Source organism: Ambystoma mexicanum, chromosome 13 (assembly GCF_040938575.1).
Source record: "Ambystoma mexicanum isolate Mex_15411 chromosome 13, UKY_AmexF1_1, whole genome shotgun sequence".
Classification (NCBI taxonomy): Eukaryota; Metazoa; Chordata; class Amphibia; order Caudata; family Ambystomatidae; genus Ambystoma; species Ambystoma mexicanum.
Genome location: NC_090938.1, coordinates 814,290,594 through 814,318,475, shown reverse-complemented (window position 1 = coordinate 814,318,475; position 27,882 = coordinate 814,290,594). Strand labels below are relative to the sequence as shown.

Here is a 27,882-nt window from a genome sequence, read left to right as displayed (position 1 = left end):
TTGCCCTGCATCTCATCTCAATACATTCCCCCATATAATGCCAGCCTTGTTTCACTGCAGTCCCGTCTCCCCTGCTCCTCTGCTCTAGGCATTCTCCCCCCCCTCCCATCAGTGCCACCCCAGGACCACCCATCTTGCCCTGCATCTCATCTCAATACATTTGCCCATATAATGCCAGCCTTGTTTCACTGCAGTCCCGTCTCCCCTGCTCCTCTGCTCTAGGCATTCTCCCCCCCGCTCCCATCAGTGCCACCCCAGGACCACCCATCTTGCCCTGCATCTCATCTCAATACATTTGCCCATATAATGCCAGCCTTGTTTCACTGCAGTCCCGTCTCCCCTGCTCCTCTGCTCTAGGCATTCTCCCCCCGCTCCCATCAGTGCCACCCCAGGACCACCCATCTTGCCCTGCATCTCATCTCAATACATTCCCCCATATAATGCCAGCCTTGTTTCACTGCAGTCCCGTCTCCCCTGCTCCTCCGCTCTAGGCATTCTCCCCCCCGCTCCCATCAGTGCCACCCCAGGGGCACCCATCTTGCCCTGCATCCCATCTCAATACATTCCCCCATATAATGCCAGCCTTGTTTCACTGCAGTCCCGTCTCCCCTGCTCCTCTGCTCTAGGCATTCTCCCCCCCCGCTCCCATCAGTGCCACCCCAGGACCACCCATCTTGCCCTGCATCCCATCTCAATACATTCCCCCATATAATGCCAGCCTTGTTTCACTGCAGTCCCGTCTCCCCTGCTCTAGGCATTCTCCCCCCCGCTCCCATCAGTGCCACCCCAGGGGCACCCATCTTGCCCTGCATCTCATCTCAATACATTTGCCCATGTAATGCCAGCCTTGTTTCACTGCAGTCCCGTCTCCCCTGCTCCTCTGCTCTAGGCATTCTCCCCCCCGCTCCCATCAGTGCCACCCCAGGACCACCCATCTTGCCCTGCATCTCATCTCAATACATTCCCCCATATAATGCCAGCCTTGTTTCACTGCAGTCCCGTCTCCCCTGCTCCTCTGCTCTAGGCATTCCCCCCCCGCTCCCATCAGTGCCACCCCAGGGGCACCCATCTTGCCCTGCATCTCATCTCAATACATTCCCCCATATAATGCCAGCCTTGTTTCACTGCAGTCCCGTCTCCCCTGCTCCTCTGCTCTAGGCATTCTCCCCCCCGCTCCCATCAGTGCCACCCCAGGACCACCCATCTTGCCCTGCATCTCATCTCATTACATTCCCCCATATAATGCCAGCCTTGTTTCACTGCAGTCCCGTCTCCCCTGCTCCTCTGCTCTAGGCATTCTCCCCCCCGCTCCCATCAGTGCCACCCCAGGGGCACCCATCTTGCCCTGCATCTCATCTCAATACATTCCCCCATATAATGCCAGCCTTGTTTCACTGCAGTCCCGTCTCCCCTGCTCCTCTGCTCTAGGCATTCTCCCCCTCGCTCCCATCAGTGCCACCCCAGGACCACCCATCTTGCCCTGCATCTCATCTCAATACATTTGCCCATATAGTGCCAGCCTTGTTTCACTGCAGTCCCGTCTCCCCTGCTCCTCTGCTCTAGGCATTCTCCCCCCGCTCCCATCAGTGCCACCCCAGGGGCACCCATCTTGCCCTGCATCTCATCTCAATACATTCCCCCATATAATGCCAGCCTTGTTTCACTGCAGTCCCGTCTCCCCTGCTCCTCTGCTCTAGGCATTCTCCCCCCCGCTCCCATCAGTGCCACCCCAGGACCACCCATCTTGCCCTGCATCTCATCTCAATACATTTGCCCATATAATGCCAGCCTTGTTTCACTGCAGTCCCTTCTCCCCTGCTCCTCTGCTCTAGGCATTCTCCCCCCCCGCTCCCATCAGTGCCACCCCAGGACCACCCATCTTGATCTGCATCTCATCTCAATACATTTGCCCATATAATGCCAGCCTTGTTTCACTGCAGTCCCGTCTCCCCTGCTCCTCTGCTCTAGGCATTCTCCCCCCCGCTCCCATCAGTGCCACCCCAGGACCACCCATCTTGCCCTGCATCTCATCTCAATACATTTGCCCATATAATGCCAGCCTTGTTTCACTGCAGTCCCGTCTCCCCTGCTCCTCTGCTCTAGGCATTCTCCCCCCCGCGCCCATCAGTGCCACCCCAGGGGCACCCATCTTGCCCTGCATCTCATCTCAATACATTCCCCCATATAATGCCAGCCTTGTTTCACTGCAGTCCCGTCTCCCCTGCTCCTCTGCTCTAGGCATTCTCCCCCCCGCTCCCATCAGTGCCACCCCAGGGGCACCCATCTTGCCCTGCATCTCATCTCAATACATTCCCCCATATAATGCCAGCCTTGTTTCACTGCAGTCCCGTCTCCCCTGCTCCTCTGCTCTAGGCATTCTCCCCCCCGCTCCCATCAGTGCCACCCCAGGACCACCCATCTTGCCCTGCATCTCATCTCAATACATTTGCCCATATAATGCCAGCCTTGTTTCACTGCAATCCCGTCTCCCCTGCTCCTCTGCTCTAGGCATTCTCCCCCCCGCTCCCATCAGTGCCACCCCAGGGGCACCCATCTTGCCCTGCATCTCATCTCAATACATTCCCCCATATAATGCCAGCCTTGTTTCACTGCAGTCCCGTCTCCTCTGCTCCTCTGCTCTAGGCATTCTCCCCCCGCTCCCATCAGTGCCACCCCAGGGGCACCCATCTTGCCCTGCATCTCATCTCAATACATTCCCCCATATAATGCCAGCCTTGTTTCACTGCAGTCCCGTCTCCCCTGCTCCTCTGCTCTAGGCATTCTCCCCCCCGCTCCCATCAGTGCCACCCCAGGACCACCCATCTTGCCCTGCATCTCATCTCAATACATTCCCCCATATAATGCCAGCCTTGTTTCACTGCAGTCCGTCTCCCCTGCTCCTCCGCTCTAGGCATTCTCCCCCCCCGCTCCCATCAGTGCCACCCCAGGGGCACCCATCTTGCCCTGCATCCCATCTCAATACATTCCCCCATATAATGCCAGCCTTGTTTCACTGCAGTCCCGTCTCCCCTGCTCCTCCGCTCTAGGCATTCTCCCCCCCGCTCCCATCAGTGCCACCCCAGGGGCACCCATCTTGCCCTGCATCCCATCTCAATACATTCCCCCATATAATGCCAGCCTTGTTTCACTGCAGTCCCGTCTCCCCTGCTCCTCTGCTCTAGGCATTCTCCCCCCCGCTCCCATCAGTGCCACCCCAGGACCACCCATCTTGCCCTGCATCCCATCTCAATACATTCCCCCATATAATGCTAGCCTTGTTTCACTGCAGTCCTGTCTCCCCTGCTCTAGGCATTCTCCCCCCTGCTCCCATCAGTGCCACCCCAGGGGCACCCATCTTGCCCTGCATCTCATCTCAATACATTTGCCCATATAATGCCAGCCTTGTTTCACTGCAGTCCCGTCTCCCCTGCTCCTCTGCTCTAGGCATTCTCCCCCCCGCTCCCATCAGTGCCACCCCAGGACCACCCATCTTGCCCTGCATCTCATCTCAATACATTCCCCCATATAATGCCAGCCTTGTTTCACTGCAGTCCCGTCTCCCCTGCTCCTCTGCTCTAGGCATTCCCCCCCCCCGCTCCCATCAGTGCCACCCCAGGGGCACCCATCTTGCCCTGCATCTCATCTCAATACATTCCCCCATATAATGCCAGCCTTGTTTCACTGCAGTCCCGTCTCCACTGCTCCTCTGCTCTAGGCATTCTCCCCCCGCTCCCATCAGTGCCACCCCAGGACCACCCATCTTGCCCTGCATCTCATCTCAATACATTCCCCCATATAATGCCAGCCTTGTTTCACTGCAGTCCCGTCTCCCCTGCTCCTCTGCTCTAGGCATTCTCCCCCCCGCTCCCATCAGTGCCACCCCAGGGGCACCCATCTTGCCCTGCATCTCATCTCAATACATTCCCCCATATAATGCCAGCCTTGTTTCACTGCAGTCCCGTCTCCCCTGCTCCTCTGCTCTAGGCATTCCCCCCCCCGCTCCCATCAGTGCCACCCCAGGACCACCCATCTTGCCCTGCATCTCATCTCAGTACATTCCCCCATATAATGCCAGCCTTGTTTCACTGCAGACCCGTCTCCCCTGCTCCTCTGCTCTAGGCATTCTCCCCCCCGCTCCCATCAGTGCCACCCCAGGGGCACCCATCTTGCCCTGCATCTCATCTCAATACATTCCCCCATATAATGCCAGCCTTGTTTCACTGCAGTCCCGTCTCCCCTGCTCCTCTGCTCTAGGCATTCTCCCCCCCGCTCCCATCAGTGCCACCCCAGGACCACCCATCTTGCCCTGCATCTCATCTCAATACATTTGCCCATATAATGCCAGCCTTGTTTCACTGCAGTCCCGTCTCCCCTGCTCCTCTGCTCTAGGCATTCTCCCCCCCGTGCCCATCAGTGCCACCCCAGGGGCACCCATCTTGCCCTGCATCTCATCTCAATACATTCCCCCATATAATGCCAGCCTTGTTTCACTGCAGTCCCGTCTCCCCTGCTCCTCTGCTCTAGGCATTCTCCCCCCCGCTCCCATCAGTGCCACCCCAGGGGCACCCATCTTGCCCTGCATCTCATCTCAATACATTCCCCCATATAATGCCAGCCTTGTTTCACTGCAGTCCCGTCTCCCCTGCTCCTCTGCTCTAGGCATTCTCCCCCCCGCTCCCATCAGTGCCACCCCAGGACCACCCATCTTGCCCTGCATCTCATCTCAATACATTTGCCCATATAATGCCAGCCTTGTTTCACTGCAGTCCCGTCTCCCCTGCTCCTCTGCTCTAGGCATTCTCCCCCCCGCTCCCATCAGTGCCACCCCAGGGGCACCCATCTTGCCCTGCATCTCATCTCAATACATTCCCCCATATAATGCCAGCCTTGTTTCACTGCAGTCCCGTCTCCCCTGCTCCTCTGCTCTAGGCATTCTCCCCCCCGCTCCCATCAGTGCCACCCCAGGACCACCCATCTTGCCCTGCATCTCATCTCAATACATTCCCCCATATAATGCCAGCCTTGTTTCACTGCAGTCCCGTCTCCCCTGCTCCTCCGCTCTAGGCATTCTCCCCCCCCGCTCCCATCAGTGCCACCCCAGGGGCACCCATCTTGCCCTGCATCCCATCTCAGTACATTCCCCCATATAATGCCAGCCTTGTTTCACTGCAGTCCCGTCTCCCCTGCTCCTCCGCTCTAGGCATTCTCCCCCCCGCTCCCATCAGTGCCACCCCAGGGGCACCCATCTTGCCCTGCATCCCATCTCAATACATTCCCCCATATAATGCCAGCCTTGTTTCACTGCAGTCCCGTCTCCCCTGCTCCTCTGCTCTAGGCATTCTCCCCCCCCCCCGCCCGCTCCCATCAGTGCCACCCCAGGGGCACCCATCTTGCCCTGCATCTCATCTCAATACATTTGCCCATATAATGCCAGCCTTGTTTCACTGCAGTCCCGTCTCCCCTGCTCCTCTGCTCTAGGCATTCTCCCCCCCCCGCTCCCATCAGTGCCACCCCAGGGGCACCCATCTTGCCCTGCATCCCATCTCAATACATTCCCCCATATAATGCCAGCCTTGTTTCACTGCAGTCCCGTCTCCCCTGCTCCTCCGCTTTAGGCATTCTCCCCCCCTGCTCCCATCAGTGCCACCCCAGGGGCACCCATCTTGCCCTGCATTTCATCTCAATACATTTGCCCATATAATGCCAGCCTTGTTTCACTGCAGTCCCGTCTCCCCTGCTCCTCCGCTCTAGGCATTCTCCCCCCGGCTCCCATCAGTGCCACCCCAGGGGCACCCATCTTGCCCTGCATCCCATCTCAATACATTCTCCCATATAATGCCAGCCTTGTTTCACTGCAGTCCCGTCTCCCCTGCTCCTCTGCTCTAGGCATTCTCCCCCCCGCTCCCATCAGTGCCACCCTAGGGGCACCCATCTTGCCCTGCATCCCATCTCAATACATTCCCCCATATAATGCCAGCCTTGTTTCACTGCAGTCCCGTCTCCCCTGCTCCTTTGCTCTAGGCATTCTCCCCCCCCGCTCCCATCAGTGCCACCCCAGGGGCACCCATCTTGCCCTGCACCTCATCTCAATACATTCCCCCATATAATGCCAGCCTTGTTTCACTGCAGTCCCGTCTCCCCTGCTCCTCTGCTCTAGGCATTCTCCCCCCCCCCGCTCCCATCAGTGCCACCCCAGGGGCACCCATCTTGCCCTGCATCCCATCTCAATACATTCCCCCATATAATGCCAGCCTTGTTTCACTGCAGTCCCGTCTCCCCTGCTCCTCCGCTCTAGGCATTCCCCCCCCCGCTCCCATCAGTGCCACCCCACGGGCACCCGTCTTGCCCTGCATCCCATCTCAATACATTCCCCCATATAATGCCAGCCTTGTTTCACTGCAGTCCCGTCTCCCCTGCTCCTCTGCTCTAGGCATTCTCCCCCCCGCTCCCATCAGTGCCACCCCAGGGGCACCCATCTTGCCCTGCATCTCATCTCAATACATTTGCCCATATAATGCCAGCCTTGTTTCACTGCAGTCCCGTCTCCCCTGCTCCTCCGCTCTAGGCATTCTCCCCCCCGCTCCCATCAGTGCCACCCCAGGGGCACCCGTCTTGCCCTGCATCCCATCTCAATACATTCCCCCATATAATGCCAGCCTTGTTTCACTGCAGTCCCGTCTCCCCTGCTCCTCTGCTCTAGGCATTCTCCCCCCGCTCCCATCAGTGCCACCCCAGGGGCACCCATCTTGCCCTGCATCTCATCTCAATACATTTGCCCATATAATGCCAGCCTTGTTTCACTGCAGTCCCGTCTCCCCTGCTCCTTTGCTCTAGGCATTCTTCCTCCGTGCTTCCTTTAGTGCCACCCCAGGGGCACCCATCTTGCCCTGCATCCCATCTCAATACATTCCCCCATATAATGCCAGCCTTGTTTCACTGCAGTCCCGTCTCCCCTGCTCTAGGCATTCTCCCCCCCGCTCCCACCAGTGCCACCCCAGGACCACCCATCTTGCCCTGCATCTCATCTCAATACATTCCCCCATATAATGCCAGTCTTGTTTCACTGCAGTCCCGTCTCCCCTGCTCCTCCGCTCTAGGCATTCTCCCCCCCGCTCCCAACAGTGCCACCCCAGGGGCACCCATCTTGCCCTGCATCCCATCTCAATACATTCCCCCATATAATGCCAGCCTTGTTTCACTGCAGTCCCGTCTCCCCTGCTCCTCCGCTCTAGGCATTCTCCCCCCCGCTCCCATCAGTGCCACCCCAGGGGCACCCATCTTGCCCTGCATCCCATCTCAATACATTCCCCCATATAATGCCAGCCTTGTTTCACTGCAGTCCCGTCTCCCCTGCTCCTTTGCTCTAGGCATTCTCCCCCCCGCTCCCATCAGTGCCACCCCAGGGGCACCCATCTTGCCCTGCATCTCATCTCAATACATTCCCCCATATAATGCCAGCCTTGTTTCACTGCAGTCCCGTCTCCCCTGCTCCTCCGCTCTAGGCATTCTCCCCCCCGCTCCCATCAGTGCCACCCCAGGGGCACCCATCTTGCCCTGCATCTCATCTCAATACATTTGCCCATATAATGCCAGTCTTGTTTCACTGCATTCCCGTCTCCCCTGCTCCTCTGCTCTAGGCATTCTCCCCCCCGCTCCCATCAGTGCCACCCCAGGGGCACCCATCTTGCCCTGCATCCCATCTCAATTCATTCCCCCATATAATGCCAGCCTTGTTTCACTGCAGTCCCGTCTCCCCTGCTCCTTTGCTCTGGGCATTCTTCCTCCGCGCTTCCTTTAGTGCCACACTCGGTCTACCCATTTTAGTCTACTTCTTAGCTCTAGACATTCTCCCCATGCACCACCTCAGCGCCACCCTCATTTTACCCCAGTTGCGTCTCACGCTGCCCTTGGCTCTATGCATTCTTCTACCCATTTGCCTCTGTGCCATCGATGTACAAACCCCTCACCGATCTTGTATTTCGTGTCCATGATCCCCCTTAGTGCCCCCCATATTTCTTCCCCATGGTCCCGCACAGTGCCACCCCCTTAAACCCTCTCACTGGTCCCATATTTCTACCCCAATTTCTCCCTCAGTGCCACCCCCTTACACTGCTTCACTGGTCCCATATTTCTTTCCCATGGTCCCCCTCAGTGGCACCCCCTTACACTTCTTCACTGGTCCCATATTTCTTCCCCATGGACCTTCTCAGTGCCTGCCCCATGCAGCCCCTCACTGGTCCCATATTTCTTCCCCATGGTCCCCACCAGTGCCACCCCCTTAAACCCTCTCACTGGTCCCATATTTCTCCCCCATGGTCCCCCCAGTGCCACCTCATGCAGCCTCTTACCAGCCTCATATTTCTTCTCCATGGTCTCTATAAAGTGTTTAGCGTTGGCCATCTCGGCAGCTCGGATCACATCCTCCATCGGAACATTTTTCAGGCCATAGACAATGTTCTCCTTAATTGAGCAGGTGAAGAGGATGGGCTCCTGCCCCACCAGCGAGATCTGGAAACATAACAAAGCGGCTAAAAGTCTAAGCAATGAATGGAGGTGTCACGACACATTCAAGAGTAGCCACAAATGTCAAGCATGTCTAAAACTCAAGGGTTAACAAGGCACGATAAGTCATTAAGACCCATGGGTATATTGCAGCTGGGAGCTGGGTTCTCATCTCTTGCCAATCCTGCCAACCCCCATCTGGCCCAAAATATCCATATTCTGCTATACTAAATTCCTCATTCCACCCATTCAACGTGGTTGTGTATGTCCTGCATTTGGACTCAAACTGTCCTTCATAGTGACCCCTGTGCTCCCCACAGAAGCAGCTTTGGGGGCCCTATGGGAGACTGTCCATGCACTCTCAGGACCTCCTCTGAGCCCTCTACGTCTCAGATGAGCTGGATTTATACCACCTTGTGCCACTGAACCCGCAGGTTGTATTGCCCCAGATCCATTTGAAAGTGGGCAGTAGAAAGTCCACACAAATCACATAAAACAAATTACAATAGGGAGACTATCATGTGTACCCATGTCACATCATAAATATGTGGGTACAGGCAAAGTGCTCCCCTTCACTGCCCTATGTGTGGACACAGGAAAAGCGTCCCAGTCTCATAAGAGTCGCTACAGTGAGAGTGCTGCCCCAGAGTCATGAGTGTGGGTACAGGCAGAGTACTCGCTCTCAGTGCCATGAGTGGGGATAGAGGTACTGTGTTAAAGATTCATTATGTGTATACAGGGAGACTGCCATCTTTGAGAGCTGTGAGTGAGGGTACAGGTAAAGTGCCACCTCTCAGAACCACAGAAAAGGACACAGGCAGAATGCAGCTTCTGCTAGTCAGGAGTGAGGATACAGGCAGAATGCTGCCTCTGCTAGTCAGGAGTGAGGATACAGGCAGCAGGTTACCTCTGCTAGTCAGGAGAGAGGACACAGGCAGAATGCTGCCTCTGATAGTCAGGAATGAGGATACCTCTGCTGGTCAGGAGAGAGGATACAGGCAGCATGCTGTCTCTGCTAGTCAGGAGTGAGGATACAGACAGCAAGGACACAGGCAGCATGCTACATCTGCTTGTCAGGAGTGAGGATGCAGGCAGAATGCTGCCTCTGCTAGTCAGGAGTGAGGATACAGGCAGAATGCTACCTCTGCTAGTCAGGAGTGAGGATGCAGGCAGCATGCTACCTCTGCTGGTCAGGAGTGAGGATACAGGCAGCATGTTACCTCTGCTGGTCAGGAGTGAGGATACAGGCAGCATGCTACCTCTGCTAGTCAGGAGTGAGGTCACAGGTAGAATGCAGCCTCTGCTGGTCAGGAGTGAGGATGCAGGCAGCATGCTACCTCTGCTGGTCAGGAGTGAGGATACAGGCAGCAGGCTACCTCTGCTAGTCAGGAGTGAGGTCACAGGTAGAATGCAGCCTCTGCTGGTCAGGAGTGAGGATGCAGGCAGCATGCTACCTCTGCTGGTCAGGAGTGAGGATACAGGCAGCATGCTACCTCTGCTAGTCAGGAGTGAGGTCACAGGTAGAATGCAGCCTCTGCTGGTCAGGAGTGAGGATACAGGCAGAATGCTACCTCTGCTAGTCAGGAGTGAGGACACAGGTAGAATGCAGACTCACAGGTAGAATGCAGACTCTGCTGGTCAGGAGTGAGGATACAGGCAGCAGGCTACCTCTGCTAGTCAGGAGAGAGGACACAGGTAGAATGCAGACTCTGCTGGTCAGGAGGAAGGATACAGGCAGCATGCTACCTCTGCTAGTCAGGAGTGAGGATGCAGGCAGCATGCTACCTCTGCTGGTCAGGAGTGAGGATACAGGCAGCATGTTACCTCTGCTGGTCAGGAGTGAGGATACAGGCAGCATGCTACCTCTGCTAGTCAGGAGTGAGGTCACAGGTAGAATGCAGCCTCTGCTGGTCAGGAGTGAGGATGCAGGCAGCATGCTACCTCTGCTGGTCAGGAGTGAGGATACAGGCAGCAGGCTACCTCTGCTAGTCAGGAGTGAGGTCACAGATAGAATGCAGCCTCTGCTGGTCAGGAGTGAGGATGCAGGCAGCATGCTACCTCTGCTGGTCAGGAGTGAGGATACAGGCAGCATGCTACCTCTGCTAGTCAGGAGTGAGGTCACAGGTAGAATGCAGCCTCTGCTGGTCAGGAGTGAGGATACAGGCAGAATGCTACCTCTGCTAGTCAGGAGTGAGGACACAGGTAGAATGCAGACTCACAGGTAGAATGCAGACTCTGCTGGTCAGGAGTGAGGATACAGGCAGCAGGCTACCTCTGCTAGTCAGGAGTGAGGATGCAGGCAGCATGCTACCTCTGCTGGTCAGGAGTGAGGATACAGGCAGCATGCTACCTCTGCTGGTCAGGAGTGAGGATACAGGCAGCAGGCTACTTCTGCTAGTCAGGAGTGACGATACAGGCAGCATGCTGCCTCTGCTGGTCAGGAGTGAGGATACAGGCAGCATGCTACCTCTGCTAGTCAGGAATGAGGATACAGGCAGCAGGCTACCTCTGCTGGTCAGGAGAGAGGATACAGGCAGCATGCTGTCTCTGCTAGTCAGGAGTGAGGATACAGACAGCAAGGACACAGGCAGCATGCTACATCTGCTAGTCAGGAGTGAGGACACGGGTAGAATGCAGCCTCTGCTGGTCAGGAGTGAGGATACAGGCAGAATGCTACCTCTGCTAGTCAGGAGAGAGGACACAGGTAGAATGCAGACTCTGCTGGTCAGGAGGAAGGATACAGGCAGCATGCTACCTCTGCTAGTCAGGAGTGAGGAAGCAGGCAGCATGCTACCTCTGCTGGTCAGGAGTGAGGATACAGGCAGCATGCTACCTCTGCTAGTCAGGAGTGAGGACACAGGTAGAATGCAGACTCACAGGTAGAATGCAGACTCTGCTGGTCAGGAGTGAGGATACAGGCAGCAGGCTACCTCTGCTAGTCAGGAGTGAGGATGCAGGCAGCATGCTACCTCTGCTGGTCAGGAGTGAGGATACAGGCAGCATGCTACCTCTGCTGGTCAGGAGTGAGGATACAGGCAGCAGGCTACTTCTGCTAGTCAGGAGTGACGATACAGGCAGCATTCTGCCTCTGCTGGTCAGGAGTGAGGATACAGGCAGCATGCTACCTCTGCTAGTCAGGAGTGAGGATACAGGCAGCAGGCTACCTCTGCTGGTCAGGAGAGAGGACACAGGTAGAATGCAGACTCTGCTGGTCAGGAGTGAGGATGCAGGCAGCATGCTACCTCTGCTTGTCAGAAGTGAGGATACAGGCAGCAGGCTACCTCTGCTAGTCAGGAGTGAGGATGCAGGCAGCATGCTACATCTGCTAGTCAGGAGTGAGGATACAGGCAGCATGCTACCTCTGCTAGTCAGGAGTGAGGACACAGGCAACATGCTACCTCTGCTGGTCAGGAGTGAGGATACAGGCAGCATGCAGCCTCTGCTAGTCAGGAGTGCGGATACAGGCAGCAGGCTACCTCTGCTAGTCAGGAGTGAGGATACAGGCAGCAGGCTACTTCTGCTAGTCAGGAGTGAGGATACAGGCAGCATGCTACATCTACTGGTCAGGAGTGAGGATACAGGCAGCATGCTACCTCTGCTGGTCAGGAGTGAGGATACAGGCAGCATGCTACCTCTGCTGGTCAGGAGTGAGGATACCGGCAGCATGCTGCCTCTGCTAGTCAGGAGTGAGTACACAGGCAGCATGCTACCTCTGCTAGTCAGGAGTGAGGATACAGGCAGCATGCTACCTCTGCTGGTCAGGAGTGAGGATGCCAGCAGCATGCTACATCTGCTAGTCAGGAGTGAGGATACAGGCAGCATGCTACCTCTGCTAGTCAGGAGTGAGGATACAGGCAGCATGCTACATCTGCTGGTCAGGAGTGAGGATACAGGCAGCATGCTACCTCTGCTGGTCAGGAGTGAGGATACAGGCAGCATGCTACCTCTGCTAGTCAGGAGTGAGGATACAGGCAGCATGCTACATCTGCTGGTCAGGAGTGAGGATACAGGCAGCATGCTACATCTGCTGGTCAGGAGTGAGGATACAGGCAGCATGCTACCTCTGCTGGTCAGGAGTGAGGATACAGGCAGCAGGCTACCTCTTTTCTCCCCTGATGAGGTCGCTAGACAAGTCTGATCCATTAAAGCCTCCTCAAGACAGGTCCATCTCTGCTCCTCCAAAACTCTTAAGGACCACATCGATACCCTTGCTCCGGCCCTTGCTGGCTTTTGCAACCTCTCCTTTGCGTCTGCAACTTTCCCCTCCCCTCTGAAGCACTCCCTTGTGCATCCTCTCCTCAAGAAACCCACAGTTGATCCCTCTTGTCCGGCTAACTATCGCCCAATTTCCATTACTCCCTTTTTGGGTAAGCTCCTGGAAAAGCTTGCCATCTCTCAGCTTAACCTTCACTCTGACTCAGTTTGCTCTCTCCATGACCACCAATCTGGCTTCCGAGCTGCCAGAGGTACGGAAACTGCTCTCCTGAACATCCGTGAAGACCTGCTCTCCAACCTTGACTCTAACATTCCCTCTGTCCTCATCCTACTTGATCTCTCCTCTGCTTTTGACACGGTCAACCATACCACCCTGCTAAATCGTCTCAGTGACAACATGGGTATCACCGATCGGGCTGTGGCCTGGCTGACATCTTTTCTCTCTGATCGACCCTCCCAGGTACAACTTGGGTCCTTCCTATCCTCTATCTCCCTCTCTACCTGCGGTGTTCCCCAGGGGTCTAACCTCTCACCCTGGCTTTTCAATCAATATCTGGCAACTCTTGCCTACTGCATATCCATTTTCTGCCAAATTTCCAGTGCTATGCTGACGACACCCAACTCATTTTCAGGCTTCCCTCGGCCATCTCCTCTCCTTCCCTCATCTCTGACTGCCTAATCGCCAATCAAAATTGGCGTGCTGCAAATGATCCTTGTTTAAACGCCAACAAGACTGAGATCCTCCTTATTGGTAACACCCCTTCCATCCTTTCCCCTCACTCTCTGGCCGGCCTCCCTTGGCCCTCCTCCTGCCCCTACCAGCAAAGCTTAGAACCTTGGGGTCATCTTTGACTCCACATTTTCCTTCTCTGCACACATCTCGGATGTCTCCAAAAAAGTCTAACTTCTTACTTCACCTCCTTAAAGCTACTCTTCCTTTCCTCGCCTTCCCTCAGAAGCTCCTTGTCTCCCAAGCTCTGATTCTCTCTAGGTTGGATCACTGTAACAGTCCTTTTCTAAATCTACCTGCCTCCACTCTCCGCCCTTTACAACTATTCCAGAACAGGACTGCGAGACTTGTCCTTGGCCTCAAGCCCTGGGATCGTATCTCTCCAGCTCTGAAATCCCTTCATTGGCTCCCTGTGGTTGCAAGGATTAATTAATTTTAAAACCCTTTGCATTGTCCACAAGGCTTTCTGGGGCCTGGGTCCAAATTACCTTCAACTATCCCTCCGTAAATACCTCCCCTCTAGAGCCCTTCGCTCCTCTACCTCCAACTCCCTCAGGGTCAGTCGTTTTTCAAAGAAACAAGCTGGTGGTAGATCTTTGTCTTCTGCGGGGGCCTCCCTCTGCAACTGCCTACCTGCCACCTTGAAACTTGAGGAGAACCATCTCTGGTTCCGGAAGCTCCTCAAGACCTTCCCCTTCGCCTCAGCCTTTCCATCTCTTCTCCCTTGCGGATCTGCTTTCTCTCTCAGCAATGCTGCACCTGGACACCGTCTGCCCTTCGGGCCCTGGTACCTGCTCACCCTGTCGCCCTCTTGCACTGCCCCCTGGCCACCCCTTGCACTGGGGCCTGTATCTGTACCCATACAGGCCCCCCCACTCTTCGTCTGCACTGATCAAATACTCCCTATCTGACTAACCTTGCACTTGGCCCGCACAGGCTTGCACTACCACTGTTTCTGATCACTGTATTTATTTATTTATTTACTTATTATTTATCTTGTCCTCTCTTATGCTTCTGCACTTTCCAATTTCTCCCCCCTCCCATGCACTTTACCCCTTTTTCCCTTCCCCATGCACTTGCACGTTTTCAATGTCACTGGGCCTAGTAAGATCGTTGTGTTTGTTCTCTCCACTGTTCCCCTCACTTTGCCTGGTCGCGCTCTGAAACACCTGTGTATGAGCGCGATATAAATAAAATATCATATCAATATCATACCTTTGCTAGTCAGGAGTGAGGTCACAGGCAGAATGCAGCCTCTGCTGGTCAGGAGTAAGGATACAGGCAGCAGGCTACCTCTGCTAGTTAGGAGAGAGGACGCAGGTAGAATGCAGACTCTGCTGGTCAGGAGTGAGGATACAGGCAGCAAGCTACCTCTGCTAGTCAGGAGTGAGGATACAGGCAGCATGTTGCCTCTGCTAGTCAGGAGTGAGGATACAGACAGCATGCTACCTCTGCTAGTCAGGAGTGAGGATACAGGCAGCAGGCTACCTCTGCTAGTCAGGAGTGAGGATGCAGGCAGCATGCTACCTCTGCTGGTCAGGAGTGAGTATACAGGCAGAATACTGACTCTGCTAGTCAGGAGTGAGGATACAGACAGCATGCTGCCTCTGCTGTCCAGGAGTGAAGATACAGGCAGCATGCTACCTCTGCTGGTCAGGAGAGGATACAGGCAGCATGCTACCTCTGCTGCTCAGGAGAGAGGATACAGGCAGCATGCTACCTCTGCTGCTCAGGAGAGAGGATACAGGCAGCATGCTACATCTGCTAGTCAGGAGTGAGGATACAGGCAGCAGGCTACCTCTGCTAGTTAGGAGGGAGGATTAAGGCAACAGGCTACCTCTGCTAGTCAGGAGTGAGGATACAGGCAGCATGCTGCCTCTGCTAGTCAGGAGTGAGGATACAGGCAGCATGCTACCTCTGCTAGTCAGGAGTGACGATACAGGCAGAATGCTACCTCTGGAACTGATGAGTGTGGACATGTCAGAGGGGCAGGGGTGTGGTGGCACGAGGTGATGCCAAGCCAGTGAGTTAAATATGTGTTTGGTAGAAGCTGCAGACTTACAATAAGGTATCAGCGGGTCCGCACACTTAGACACGTATCCGGCTGCCGAGCCGTAGTGTGAGCAAGGAGCGATTTCTTGTAGGAAGTCAAGGAAGAGTGGTTTCACAGCAGTAAATAGTACAACAGCAACTTGTTCAAAGGGCCTCTACACCAAGAGATGATATGATAAGTAATTTATAACCCGTCTGTACACACGTGTTTCTAGGCGTGACATTCAGATCATGCAAGTGCGACTATGTATAGTGCAGGGGGAAGGGAGAGGAGTGAAGTGCCAGGAAGAGGGAAGCGAAGTGCAATCAGGGCAGCATTGCTCTGAGTAAGTGCAGCCAGGGCAGCCCGGCTCTGGGTCAGTGCGAGGAGGAAGGGGACTGTGGGTAACAGTAACAGCCCCTAAGTGCACAGTGGCCCATAGGCAGTGCAGGAGAGACTGGTCATTGTACCCAGTGAGACTCTGACGGTAGCCAAGCAAACAGTTGGCGCAGGAGACAGTTATGTCAGCAGGGGAAGAGAGAGAGAAAGCAGAGGAGAGAAGGAAGTTCTTGAGCTGCTTCCGGAACTTCAGGTTGTCCGGCTCAAGTTTGAGAGGGGCAGGGACGCCATTTGAGAGGGAGGCACCAGCAGAGGAGAGAGATCTACACCCCTTGCCCCCACACTCTGTCTTCGGAAGTGTCTGACCCTCAGAGTTTGAGATAGCTAAGGGCTTGAGAAGGAAGGCTTTTGGAAGAGAGAGTTGGATGTAGTGCCGGCCCCAGCCCCAGAAAGCCTTGTGGACGATGCAGAGGGTCTTGAACTTGATCCTTGCAGCCATGGGGAGCCAGTGGAGATATTTCAGGCCTGGAGAGATAGGGTCCCTGGGCTTGAGGCCAAGGACAAGTATCACAGTCCTGTTCTGGATTAGTTGTAGAGGGCGGAGAGTAGAGGAACGGCAGATTGAGAAAGAGGCGGTAGCAGTAGTCCAGCCTAGAGAGAACCAGAGCTCTGGAGACAGTGAGCTTCTGGGGGAAAGTGAAAAATTGAAAAAAGGAAGAATACCTCTGAGGAGGTGCAGCTGGTAGTGGCCTTCTTGGCAAGGTCTGTGACGTAAGAGGAGAAGGAGAGAGTGGATTCAAAGATTATAAGGTTTTTGGTATCAAAAGAAGGCAAAGGAAGAGGTCTGCCAGAGTGTCAGAGGGAAAGCGGGAGCAGAGGTCCCAATGAGAAGGATCTCTGTCTTACTGGCATTAAGGCAGAGATCATTGGTTGCGTACCAATCCTGAATCGCGGAAAGACAGTCAGGAATGAGTGAGAGAGAAGAGGAGGCTGAGGGGAGCCTGAAAAAAAAGCTGAGTGTCATCAGCAAAACACTGAAAGTTAGTGCAGAAGGTAGAGATCATGTGGGCTAAAGGGGCCAAGTAGACATTGAAGAGCCAGGGTGAGAGGATAGAGCCCTGGGGAACACCACATGTGGAGAGAGAGGTGGTGATGAGAAAGGACCCAAGTTGGACACAGGAGGGTCGGGTCGGTCCAGGAGGAAGGAGGTCAACCAATCCAGAGCCTGATCTGTGATGCCCACGCTCACACAGAGTCGTTTGATCAGGATGGCATGATTGACTATGTCAAAGGCAGAGTAAAGGCCAAGGAGGATGAGGAAAGAAGGAAGGCTAGAATCAAGGATAGTGAGCAGATCATCACAGTTGTTCAGGAGAGCAGTTTCCATGCCTCTGGCTGCTCTGACGCCATATGGATGGTCATGGAAACAATCAATAGATTAAGTGTGCGGAGTAAACTGGGAGATGGCCAGCCTTTCTATGAGTTTGCCCAGGAAAGGAGTGATAGAGATCGGGAGATAGATTTCCGGACAGGTAGGATCGTCAGAGGACTTTTTAAGAACGGGGTGCACAAGAGATTGCTCCAGGAGAGAGGGGAAGGATCCAGCAGCGAAAGAAAGATTGCAGAAATAGGCCAAGGTTAGAGCAAGGGTGTCAATGTGGTCCTTAATGGTTCTGGAGGAACTGGGAAGCACCTGTTTGCACAATACTTTCATAGATTGGACTTGTCTAGAAACATTGCCTGGTGTTATCGGAGAGAAAGAGGAGAAAGGAGGAGAGAGAGAGACGGCCAGAGGGGGGCCGAGAGAGGGAGCAGGAGAGGCAGAGGAGAGAGAGGCAGGATGTCCTGAGTTTTAGTGGTGAAGTGAGAAGCCAGAGTTGTGCAGAGGGCCTGGGAGGGAACAGGAGAGGTGGGAACTGCAGATGGACTGGCCAGCTCCTTGCAGATTTTAAAGAGTTAGGCCCTGGCACAAGGCCAATGCTTTACCTTGGAGTGCAGGTATTTGTGTTCGTATTGGTGAATCGGGCATCCGTCCAACAGGATCTCTCCATCTTGATGCTTGTAGAACCGCTGCAGAAGAGACACGCATGTGGTCTTCCCTCCTCCTGAGGGACCCACAAGGGCCGTGACCTTCCCAGTCTTCAGCTCAAAAGAGACATTCTAGTGGGGGCACACACAGAGTCAAACAAATCACATCAAGGATGGCCCCCCACCAAAATGATGTGAGTGTGCAGAAAAATAATAATCACAGATACATTTTTTTATTTGTGATTTGTAATGCGATACATGCGCTTCAGAGCATTGATGGAAGTGTCTTCGCAGGGATTCACCATGCCAGTTATGAAACATTTAACACCACCAGACATTCCAATTTACTATGCAATTCCATGGAACATCATGCAACGAAACCAAGGTGAACACGGTGCACTAAACCCAAGGCACCACAGGGAATTCACAATGGTATCCAACCATCAAGAGATACCCCCAAAGGCATTGCATGACGTTTACCCTACAAAGGCATGGAACAGTGGGAGACAAGACCAAGGCATTCCAGACAAGTTACTATGCAATTCCATGGAACATCATGCAACGAAACCAAGGTGAACACTGTGCACTAAACCCAAGGCACCACAGGGAATTCACAATGGTATCCAACCATCAAGAGATACCCCCAAAGGCATTGCATGACGTTTACCCTGCAAAGGCATGGAACAGTGGGAGACAAGACCAAGGCATTCCAGACAAGTTACTATGCAATTCCATGGAACATCATGCAACGAAACCAAGGTGTTGTAGGGAATTCACCTTGCAATTCCATACCAAAGAATACACAATGCTATTCAATGCAACATCGGGAGACAAACCCAAAGGCATTGCAGGAAATTTACTATACAATGCCATGAGACATTGAGAGCCAAACCAAAGGCAACATAGGATATTCACCATGCAATTCCATGGGACACAGACAAAATCAAGGCCTCCCAAGGAATTCACTGTGAATATCGAGAGACAAAGCCAAGACAACTCAAGTTATTCACCATGCAATTCCATGGAACATCGAGAAACAAAGCCAAGGCATCAGAGGGAATTCAACAGGCAATTCCATTGAATATTGTCTAGCAAAACAAAGTCATCAAAGTGAATACACCATGCAACTCCACAGAGCATTGTGAAGCAAATCCCAGACATCCAGGGGATTTCATCAGGCAATTCCACAGACAGTACAACACAGGGTAACCGGGCACCACTTGCACCAAGCGGGCCCTTGTTTAAAACACAACTTCATGCAGAAGTGGAGACTAACAAGGGGGTCATGCACATTCCACGCTCACTCACCTGCAGCACGTTCTCCCGGGTTGGGTAAGAAAATGTCACATTCTTGAACTGGACGTGGCCCTGCAGGGTGTCCGGCTTCAAGCGGCCATCGGTGGAGACCTCTGGGATGCGGTCCATGTAGTGGAACACCTTCTCGGCCGCTCCCACCGAGAGGATCATCTGGCTGTACATGTGCACCATGGTCTGCAGGAATCAGGAGCGGAACCAGTTAGTTATGTGGAAGAAAGACTGCTTTCCACTTCCCAGTCAGGGGTTGATAATTCACAGAGGGGCCCATGGACATCACAAGTGAACATTCCTCTTTGAAGGGCAATTCCCAGGATCATGAGGAAAGCACCCGAGTCCACAACCTCCCAAATCTCCCTCAGAGCCAACTCTGCTGAGTTCATCAGTAGGAGCAGGAATCCCTCAAAGGCCTCTTGCTCCCTCGAGCAGGATCCAAATCAAGCCATGGCTCATTTTGATTGCACCCCAAGCCATGGTGGGCGGGGAGGGGTGCAGGTTTGAGATCCAGCTCATCCTGAGAGTGTGTGATACTTGGCTGGTGGAATGGCTGCAGGAAGAGGCGGTGATGGAAGAGAACATATATAATGTGTGATCTCGGCAATGCACAGTCTCAAGAGGTGCCCCAAAATGCTACCAAGACCTGCTGCATCACCAACAAGCCAGCGATGACAAGTTCATGACGTCCCTAGCAGAGAAGATGCCCGTGTCAAGGAGCAAACGTGACACCAGAGCGCACACACTTACTTGAAAGGCTGGACCTTTATGGTTGCAAGAACTTAAGACCTGAGAGCAGGCTTTCTCGGTGCACACTCCGGGGCTACGGAAGGAAACTCCCCACACACAGACTGTTCCTATCACTGTTACATGTCAGACTAATGCAGCACCTCTGTCGTGGCTCCTACAGAGCATCCGTCCTGACAGACTCCTTTCTACTGGCCGAGAGGGACCTCAGAACCTCCCCCACTCAGATTCCAGACCCTCCCTCACTATGTCCCCAATCTCTGAATTGTTAGCGATGTCAGAACCTCCCCCACTCAGATTCCAGACCCTCCCTCACTATGTCCCCAATCTCTGAATTGTTAGCGATGTCACAAACCTCCCCCACTCAGATTCCAGACCCTCCCACACTATGTCCCCAATCTATGAATTGTTAGCGACGTCAGAACCTCCCCCACTCAGATTCCAGACCCTCCCTCACTATGTCCCCAATCTCTGAATTGTTAGCGATGTCAGAACCTCCCCCACTCAGATTCCAGACCCTCCCTCACTATGTCCCCAATCTCTGAATTGTTAGCGATGTCAGAACCTCCCCCACTCAGATTCCAGACCCTCCCTCACTATGTCCCCAATCTCTGAATTGTTAGGGATGTCAGAACCTCCCCCACTCAGATTCCAGACCCTCCCTCACTATGTCCCCAATCTCTGAACTGTTAGCGACAGTGGTCGAAGTGTACGAAAATAAGTAGTGGAACTATGTTCCCTACAGGCCTGCACTGCTCCCCACAGATCCCATTGCCGCACCCCCTCCCATGCACAATAAAAACCCCAAAACACATGTGTCTGCTCTTTAAGGACACGTCCTGTGCAGTGCACTGAAAGTGCAAGTTCCAAGCTCTTCCTACACTTTTATTTTAAAACTAAACCATTCCGGAACGGTTTCTTTTTAAAATAAAAGTATAGGAACGGTAAAACTTAATTAAAAGAAGTAGAGGAGGCCCGCTCCCGACCGCTCCCGACCACTTCGACCACTGGTTAGCGACCTCAGAACCTCCCCCACTCAGACCCATCCCCGAGTCACTATCTATAACAATGTTGCAGTGTGAGGGTCTTGCCCGTTGCTACCCACCCCTAGAATACTAATCTGTGATTGGCTAGAGCTGACATCCCCAGGCCTGGAATCCGCAAAGGTTCTCAGCTCTTGGTGTACCTTTTCAAGGTAATAAGAAGGACTATGTGTCTGCATTGTAACTTGTGTGTACCACTGTGCAACACTTGTCTCACATTGTAACATCTTTGTTGCGGTCCTCTGTCTGGCGGAGTGAGACCGCCTCCCTTTCCTGCACTGGTTGCTGTCCATTGTCTGCGTCGGCCGGGTCACGTGTTCTGAGACCATGATTTGGAGCTGTGCAGCTCTGAATTATGAGGAATTCTTTGCATTTATTGCAGCTGGTGTTACTGTCATTCAGGGAATGGAATGCCATCCGTATCTTGTGGCCTTGGCAGCGGGTCCTGTCTCACATGTTTGCTCTCTGTTCAGCCTGAATTCAGCTCAGCTCGATCCTCGTTGAGAGGCCTGCTGTAGTTTTCCTAAGCCATAATGCGGCTTCTAAAGTGTTTATACCATTCTATATTCTCCATAGGTTAGTCACATTCGGTTCTGTCAGGTTCCATAAGGTTATTCACGTGCAAGCATCTGCAAGCTCTGTTCAGGATTTCTTGCTTCTTGTGGTTTCTGCGTTGCTGCGTCTAGCTAATGGCAAAATAATAAAATCAATGACAGTATGTATATGTATCTGTCCTCGAACTATAGAACTGTACACTCGTGTTCTTCGTGTATTTGAGTGCGTGTTTGTGTCCCAAAGTGCGGGTGGGACATGTGCTTCATGTCTAACGCTGCTAAGGAACAAGTTACTTACCCGTAACTGTTCTCCAGCATGGGTCCGGCATGGATTCACATGCTCATGAATATTCCCCGTCGTCAGGCCGGGAATCCTCGGTAAAGAAAAAATCAGTATCAGTTTCGTTTCTGATCTGTCTTTCTTAGTAGTAACCAATCACTGGTCTCTGGGTCATACTGCCCCCAGCCAATGAATGCCCTCTCCCTAAGCCCCGCCCCTGGCAGCCATCTGCAGATTTGGTAGCAGGTAAAGAGGCAGTATGACCAAGTGAAGAGCCGCAGAGGGGTAGGAGGGAGGGTTCCCATGTGAATTGTTAGGTAAGATTTCCATAGAGCTGGTAAATCTTCCTTTCCTGGTTCAACTCCAGAACTTATTGCTTTTCTAGTGGGATATTTTTCATTAATACCTCAGTGAGTGGGAACCTTTTTCCACACTCACCTCATCTTTAATTCTTTTTATGGATGTCATTTTTAAGACTCTCCATAGTGTCTTTTTAAAGTTATCATGTCTAACAACTTATTGGCAATAAGTGCCTGTTGTTTCTGGGTTGCCCTAGGGGCTCCCCATTTAACTTTCTTGTGCTAACCTTGAGTGAACTACAGTTCCCAAGGGTAGAAAGGATCTTTGGATCCCTTTTACATTTTATTCTGTGATATCAGCACACCCCACCTTATGTGGAGTGCTGGGTAGATAGAATGTATCCCCTTTCACATTAAAACTGTAACAATTCTGTTACAGTGACAAGCTTACCTTTAATGGCTGGTGGCAGTGATACCTTTCACTAATTTGGTGCACCTTTACTGCGGGCTGTGATCACAGCTGCAGAAAAGGCACCTATGGGTGCTCATTTTACCAAAATGGCCCGTCTTCTTTTTCTGCCATTTTAGTGATTCTTGTCATTTCTCGTTCCTTCCACTGACATCCAGGGTGGGAAATTCCTTTGTTTGAGTTTTGTCTTTGGCAGGAGTCCCCTGGACACCCCGCCCAGGCTCCAGTCAGTCTGTAAGCACAGGAAGTGGGGGAGGAGTCCAAAACTTGCCCTTCCTTTGTCTTAGGCCTTCCTTCAACTGGCCAAATCCCAGTGGGGGTTGGCTGTCCTGATTGGACAGCCAAAGGCCCCTTTCTTGTAAAATGCGGGGAGAGAATGCAGAGGTTGTGTTGCAGTTCCTGATAAATACTGGAAACCTGGAAGCTGAAGTCATGTCGGCCACTGGAACAGAAAACCAAAGAGGATGACGAAGGAAAAGCGGTGGGAATGATTTCCAGCGACCGGAGAGCCTGCTGTGTAACTGGAGCCTGCTGCAGCCCTTCCTTTCGATTGACCTGGGGTCTCCTGAACCCAGAGCCTAGTGAGACCCACTAGACTCAAGAAGACCTGCATTTTGAGCCATCCCACGGGTTGCTGTGACCTTGCGTTCTTACAATACCCCAATACCCTGGGACCTCCAGCCACAGTGCGGTGCACGGTCTTCTGAATTCTGAATCTCGCTGAAACTTCTCGGGCTTCCTGGTGTATCTCCAGAGACACGAATCGAGTCTGAAAAGTCCCCTCACAAGAGTGCTGGACCTTTTAAACGACGAGAATTCAATTGTGATTTTCTGTCTTCTTCTGTGCTCCTTGAAAAGGCGCCAAACCTGCAGAACCGCATTAAGCCGCGAGAGAAATCTTGCCTAGAGCCTTCTTCCTCGATCCCTGCTGCAAAGTCTCTTCTGAGGTCTTGTGTTCAGTCTCCAGGACAAGGAATCCACTGACCGGGTATTTGGCTGCAGACCCTGAAGTTCTCCTGCTGCAATCTCTTCTTCATTGCTGAGGTACTGTGTTGGCTTGGGTATATATTTACCTCAAGCCTGTTGGGATTTCTGTGTAGTCCTGGGGTGTTTTCTGTGATTGGGAAGTCCCTTGTCTAGTACACCCAGTCCCACTGCTAGAATCCTGCTGGGGTGTCTTCTGTGAAGCCCCTGGACCTTCTTCTAACCCTAGAAGTAAAGTACTCACTTGTTTGCCAGTTTTCCTAAGAAACTCTGACTTTTGCTACTAAAGAACTTATTCTAACACTGCCTGTTGGTCACTAGTCCTAGTGACCCCCCTTCTGGCACTGAGAACACTCATGCTCTAAGGGAAGGACTTTGAAGGGATTGGGACTTCTGCCTAGAAAATAAATCAAGTGTTTTACTTACTTATAAAGAGTTGGGGGGTAACTGTAATCCGTGGCCAGCAGGCGCTGCACCTTGCCCAAGATAGCCTTCGTCCTTTCCTCCGATGGCGAGGCCAATCGCGTCACTGTATTGTGCTTGGCTCTCAGAAACAGTGCGACCTGCGACGGGACCAGGTAGGATTTCGAGTAGTTGATGGTGAATCCCAGGTCCGTGAGAAGTTGGACGGTCTCCGCTGTGTGTTCGACGGCGAGTTCTCTTGACGGATGAGCCAATCGTCCCGGTAGGGGTAGACGTGGATCCCCCGCAAGCGCACCCGTGCCGCCACTGGTGCAAGGCACTTGGTAAACACCCTGGGAGCCGACATCAGCCCGAATGGCAGGGCCTTGAATTGGTAGTGCCGCCCCTGGACTACGAATCTGAGAAACTTTCGGTGTCCTTTTAGAATGGAGATGTGGAAGTAAGCATGCTCCAAGTTCTGCGACGATAGGAAGTCGCCCTCCTCCAGCTGTCCCAGCACGTGCTGGAGGGTGACCATCCTGAACTTTTGCGCCTTGATGTACTTGTTTAACCGCTGCAGGTCCAGGATGGGGCGCCAACCGCCTGTCTTCTTTCTGACAAGGAAGTACCTTGAGTATACTCCGGAGCCCCGGAGCCTCTTCGGGACGAGCTCGATAGCATCTTTCTTGAGCATCGCCCTTACTTCTAACAGCAGTTGAGGGACGTGATTTTCCTTCCTGGCCACGGGAGGAATGCGGAGTCACTTCTTTAGAAATTTGAGAGCGTGCCCGTGGGCCAGGGCATCCAGCACCCAACGGTCGGTGGAGATGGACTCCCACACGCTGACTAACTTCGCCAGCCGGCCTCCCACCGGGGTGCTCAGGTGGGGGCCCGACGCTACGGCCGGTTCAGTCCTGCTTGGAGGCGGCCTTGCCACCTTGGCCACCTTGGTGACGACGACGAGGTCCTCCTGACTTGCTGCGTCCTCTGTAGACCTCCTGCGATGAGGAGCGGGCCGCCTGGTGGTACGTCGAGGAGCTGCCGCCGGATCCCTTGGAGGCACCCTGTCTGCCTCCGGCGTTCTGAAAGGGCGGTCGTCGTTGCTGCAACACTCCCAAGGCCTGAGCCGTCTCTGTGTCGGTCTTGATGGCCTGAAGTGACTCATCCACTGTTTTCCCAAACAGGTTGTTCCCGTCAAAGGGCATGTCCAACACTCGGGTTTGCACGTCCTGGCGGAAATCAGTTGCCTTGAGCCATCCCCGCCATCGAAGGCAAACACCGATTCCCAACTGGCAGAATCCGGTGTCAGCGATATCCGTGGCCACCGTTATGGCGTGGTCCGACACCACCTCACCTTCCTGTAGGATCTCCAGGGCCTCCAACCTCATGCCGTCCGGCAGGAAGACCAGCAGGGGATCGATCTTGTACCACAGCTCCCTGTCGTAGCGGGCCACAATCTCTAAGGCGTTGGCCGCCTTAATTGTCGTCGCCGCAGCCGAGATGACTCGTCGTCCCATGGCGTCCAGCTTCTTCCCCTCGTCGTAAGGTGGGGAGGTCGAAGTTGAGGATGACGCCCCCCGCCTTCTTCTTGGCTGCCGCCGAGATGACCGAATCCGGGGTTGGCATTGCCCTAAGGCAAAAAGGGGTGGAATCGGGGACCCGGTACTTCTTCTCGTACCGGTCCCTCTTGGCAGGCGTCGTGGACGGGTTCTTCAGGAGAGCAAGTCCCTCCTCCCAGATGTCGTCAATCAATGGTACCGCGAAGACCGTCTTCCTCTTGGCCTTGCGCCGCTGTTAGAGGAAACCTTCCTTCTTCTGTTCCTCAGGGCAGAGCTGAAAAAGCTTGGATGCCCTGGCAATCATGGCGTGGAAGGAGCCAATTTCATCGGGATGGGAGGCCCGAGGGAGTGGCGATGGAAGGCCCATCCTGTCGTCACCACCGTCATCATTCATCCCCATCGTGGCCGTATCCGTTCCCGTGTCATCCCTAGGACCAGGGGAAGGAGATGAAGGCTGAGCGGGCCGCAAGGTCTGGAAAGGCTGGGGAGATGAACTCTCCTCCGCTTGTTCGAAGGGCTTCCCGACGGGCCCGATTCTGTTGGGTCGTCCATTGGGGTGAGAGGCAATCTCGTCCTTATCTCTGTGCATAAGGTTTGGATTGCCATTGAAATGGCCACTGAGTTGTCCTGAGGCTCGGGCACCAGCTGCGACGGGCGCAATGGTTGCTCCTCCTCCACGTGAGTCGTGTCGGCGCCACCGTCGCTCTCTTCATCCGCCTCCTCGGGGTTCCCCCCATGGGACCCGACCTCCTCGAACCTCTTGTTGAGGCCCTTCACGACTTCAACCAGCTCCTCCTCAGAGGCTGTATCCGTGTCTGTGACGGCCACCCCACCTCTTTTTCCACCGGGGTCTTCACAGGGGTCTTATCGATGGGCTGAAAAGAGGATTCCCTCCGTGGCGGCAGGGAAACTCTGGGCCCCGAGGTCGCCTCCACTGGGTTAGCCTCCACAGGCTTTGCCAGGGCTGCCGCGACTCCCTCAATAGAGGTCTTCACCAGGTGAATCAAGGCCTTCACCACCTTGGGCGGTCTTGAGGCCTTCACCTTGGGGGAGGGGTCACCACCTCGCTCCCCCTGTGCTGATCCCTTCGAGATCGACCGGGGCATCTCCAGAAGCTTAGCCGGGTTCTCGGATTTTCTCTTTCCCGAGCCAGAGTGTTGGCTCGTGGTTGATGGCGTCGGTGAAAGTGCGCACTGCCTGGCAGCCAAGGAGCCTGACCGTTCGCCGCTCCCGGTGCCCGCGGACTCGCGGTGCTTTGCCTTCTGTTGGGCCCCCGTCGCCGGGGCGCCCTCACAGGACTTAGATGACCACTCGGACTTCTTCTTCTTCTCACCTGCTGGGCGCTTCTCCAGCCAGCTGACGAGGCGGGTCCGACGATCCCTCATTGTCCGTTCTGACAGGTTCTTGCAAAACGCACAGTCCTTTTCCATGTGCGTCTTGTCTTCGTGAAGGCAGTAGAGACATCTCAAATGCTCATCCTCCTTGAAAACATTCTGTAATCCGCATCCAGGGCAGTTCCTGAACAGCTTGGATCCGGGTGTCGAGCTTCCCTTGTCCTGGGCCATGTCCACGAGGTAGGCCTCAGATCTTCTGGAATCCTCCAAAAAGCGTAACTCGACGAAAACTTCGCCCTTGAGGGGCGTAGAAAATTCCGAAACGGGTCCCCGTTGATCGGAAGTAGAAACGGTGGAGCTTGATGCTCGATTGACCGAAAAAATTAGATAAAACTCCTTGAAAAAACGCAAAACGCAAAACACAGTAAAAGCTCGAGAGCTATAGCATGAAAAAAATCTGAGGATGGCTGCCAGGGGCGGGGCTTAGGGAGAGGGCAGTCATTGGCTGGGGGCAGTATGACCCAGAGACCAGTGATTGGTTACTACTAAGAAAGACAGATCAGAAACGTACCTGACGACAGGGAGTATTCATGAGCATGTGAATCCATGCCAGACCCCATGCTGGAGAAGTCATGGTGTCTATCAGCATCAGCTACATGGCTTATTTGGCATTTTAATCGATACGGTAAATGGAGGTGTCTTTAATTGCAGCCTGGGGCTCCTTGTCAACTCTGGGATAGATTTGTACCACACCTGGCTGTAGGGCTGGCTGAGGGTGTACCTCTCAACATACTTGTCTAGTAGCACTGGGAATCGGTCCGAAATAGTATGGGCGATTGCCATGTTTCCTGCCCTTCTTCTGTGTCATGTATTTTATAGTAAGGAGAGGAGGGGGTAAACTTCCCCATCCCACTTCAGTCCCCCCTCTGTTCGACCTGTCAACCACATCCTTATATGACAGTCCTTTTGCTCTGGGCTGCCATATCTTCGTTATTCCTCCAAGGTGTCCATAATAGTTTGTGTGGTCGTCGAATGACCAGTGCATGTAACAGCATAC

The 27,882-nt window shown here is 53.7% G+C and overlaps 1 protein-coding gene across 2 annotated transcripts in view; it reads right to left on the bottom strand.

The window, feature by feature from the left end:
• Positions 1 to 27,882, bottom strand: part of LOC138522052 (antigen peptide transporter 2-like) — a 296,928-nt gene that overhangs the window by 128,257 nt on the left and 140,789 nt on the right. For both annotated transcript variants that reach the window (XM_069635282.1, XM_069635283.1), the window contains 3 exons: positions 19,155 to 19,337; positions 17,805 to 17,978; positions 8,349 to 8,508 (listed from right to left, as the gene is read on the bottom strand). In XM_069635282.1, the coding sequence (XP_069491383.1) occupies positions 8,349 to 8,508; positions 17,805 to 17,978; positions 19,155 to 19,337 (517 nt within the window). The remainder of the gene's footprint in view (positions 1 to 8,348; positions 8,509 to 17,804; positions 17,979 to 19,154; positions 19,338 to 27,882) is intronic.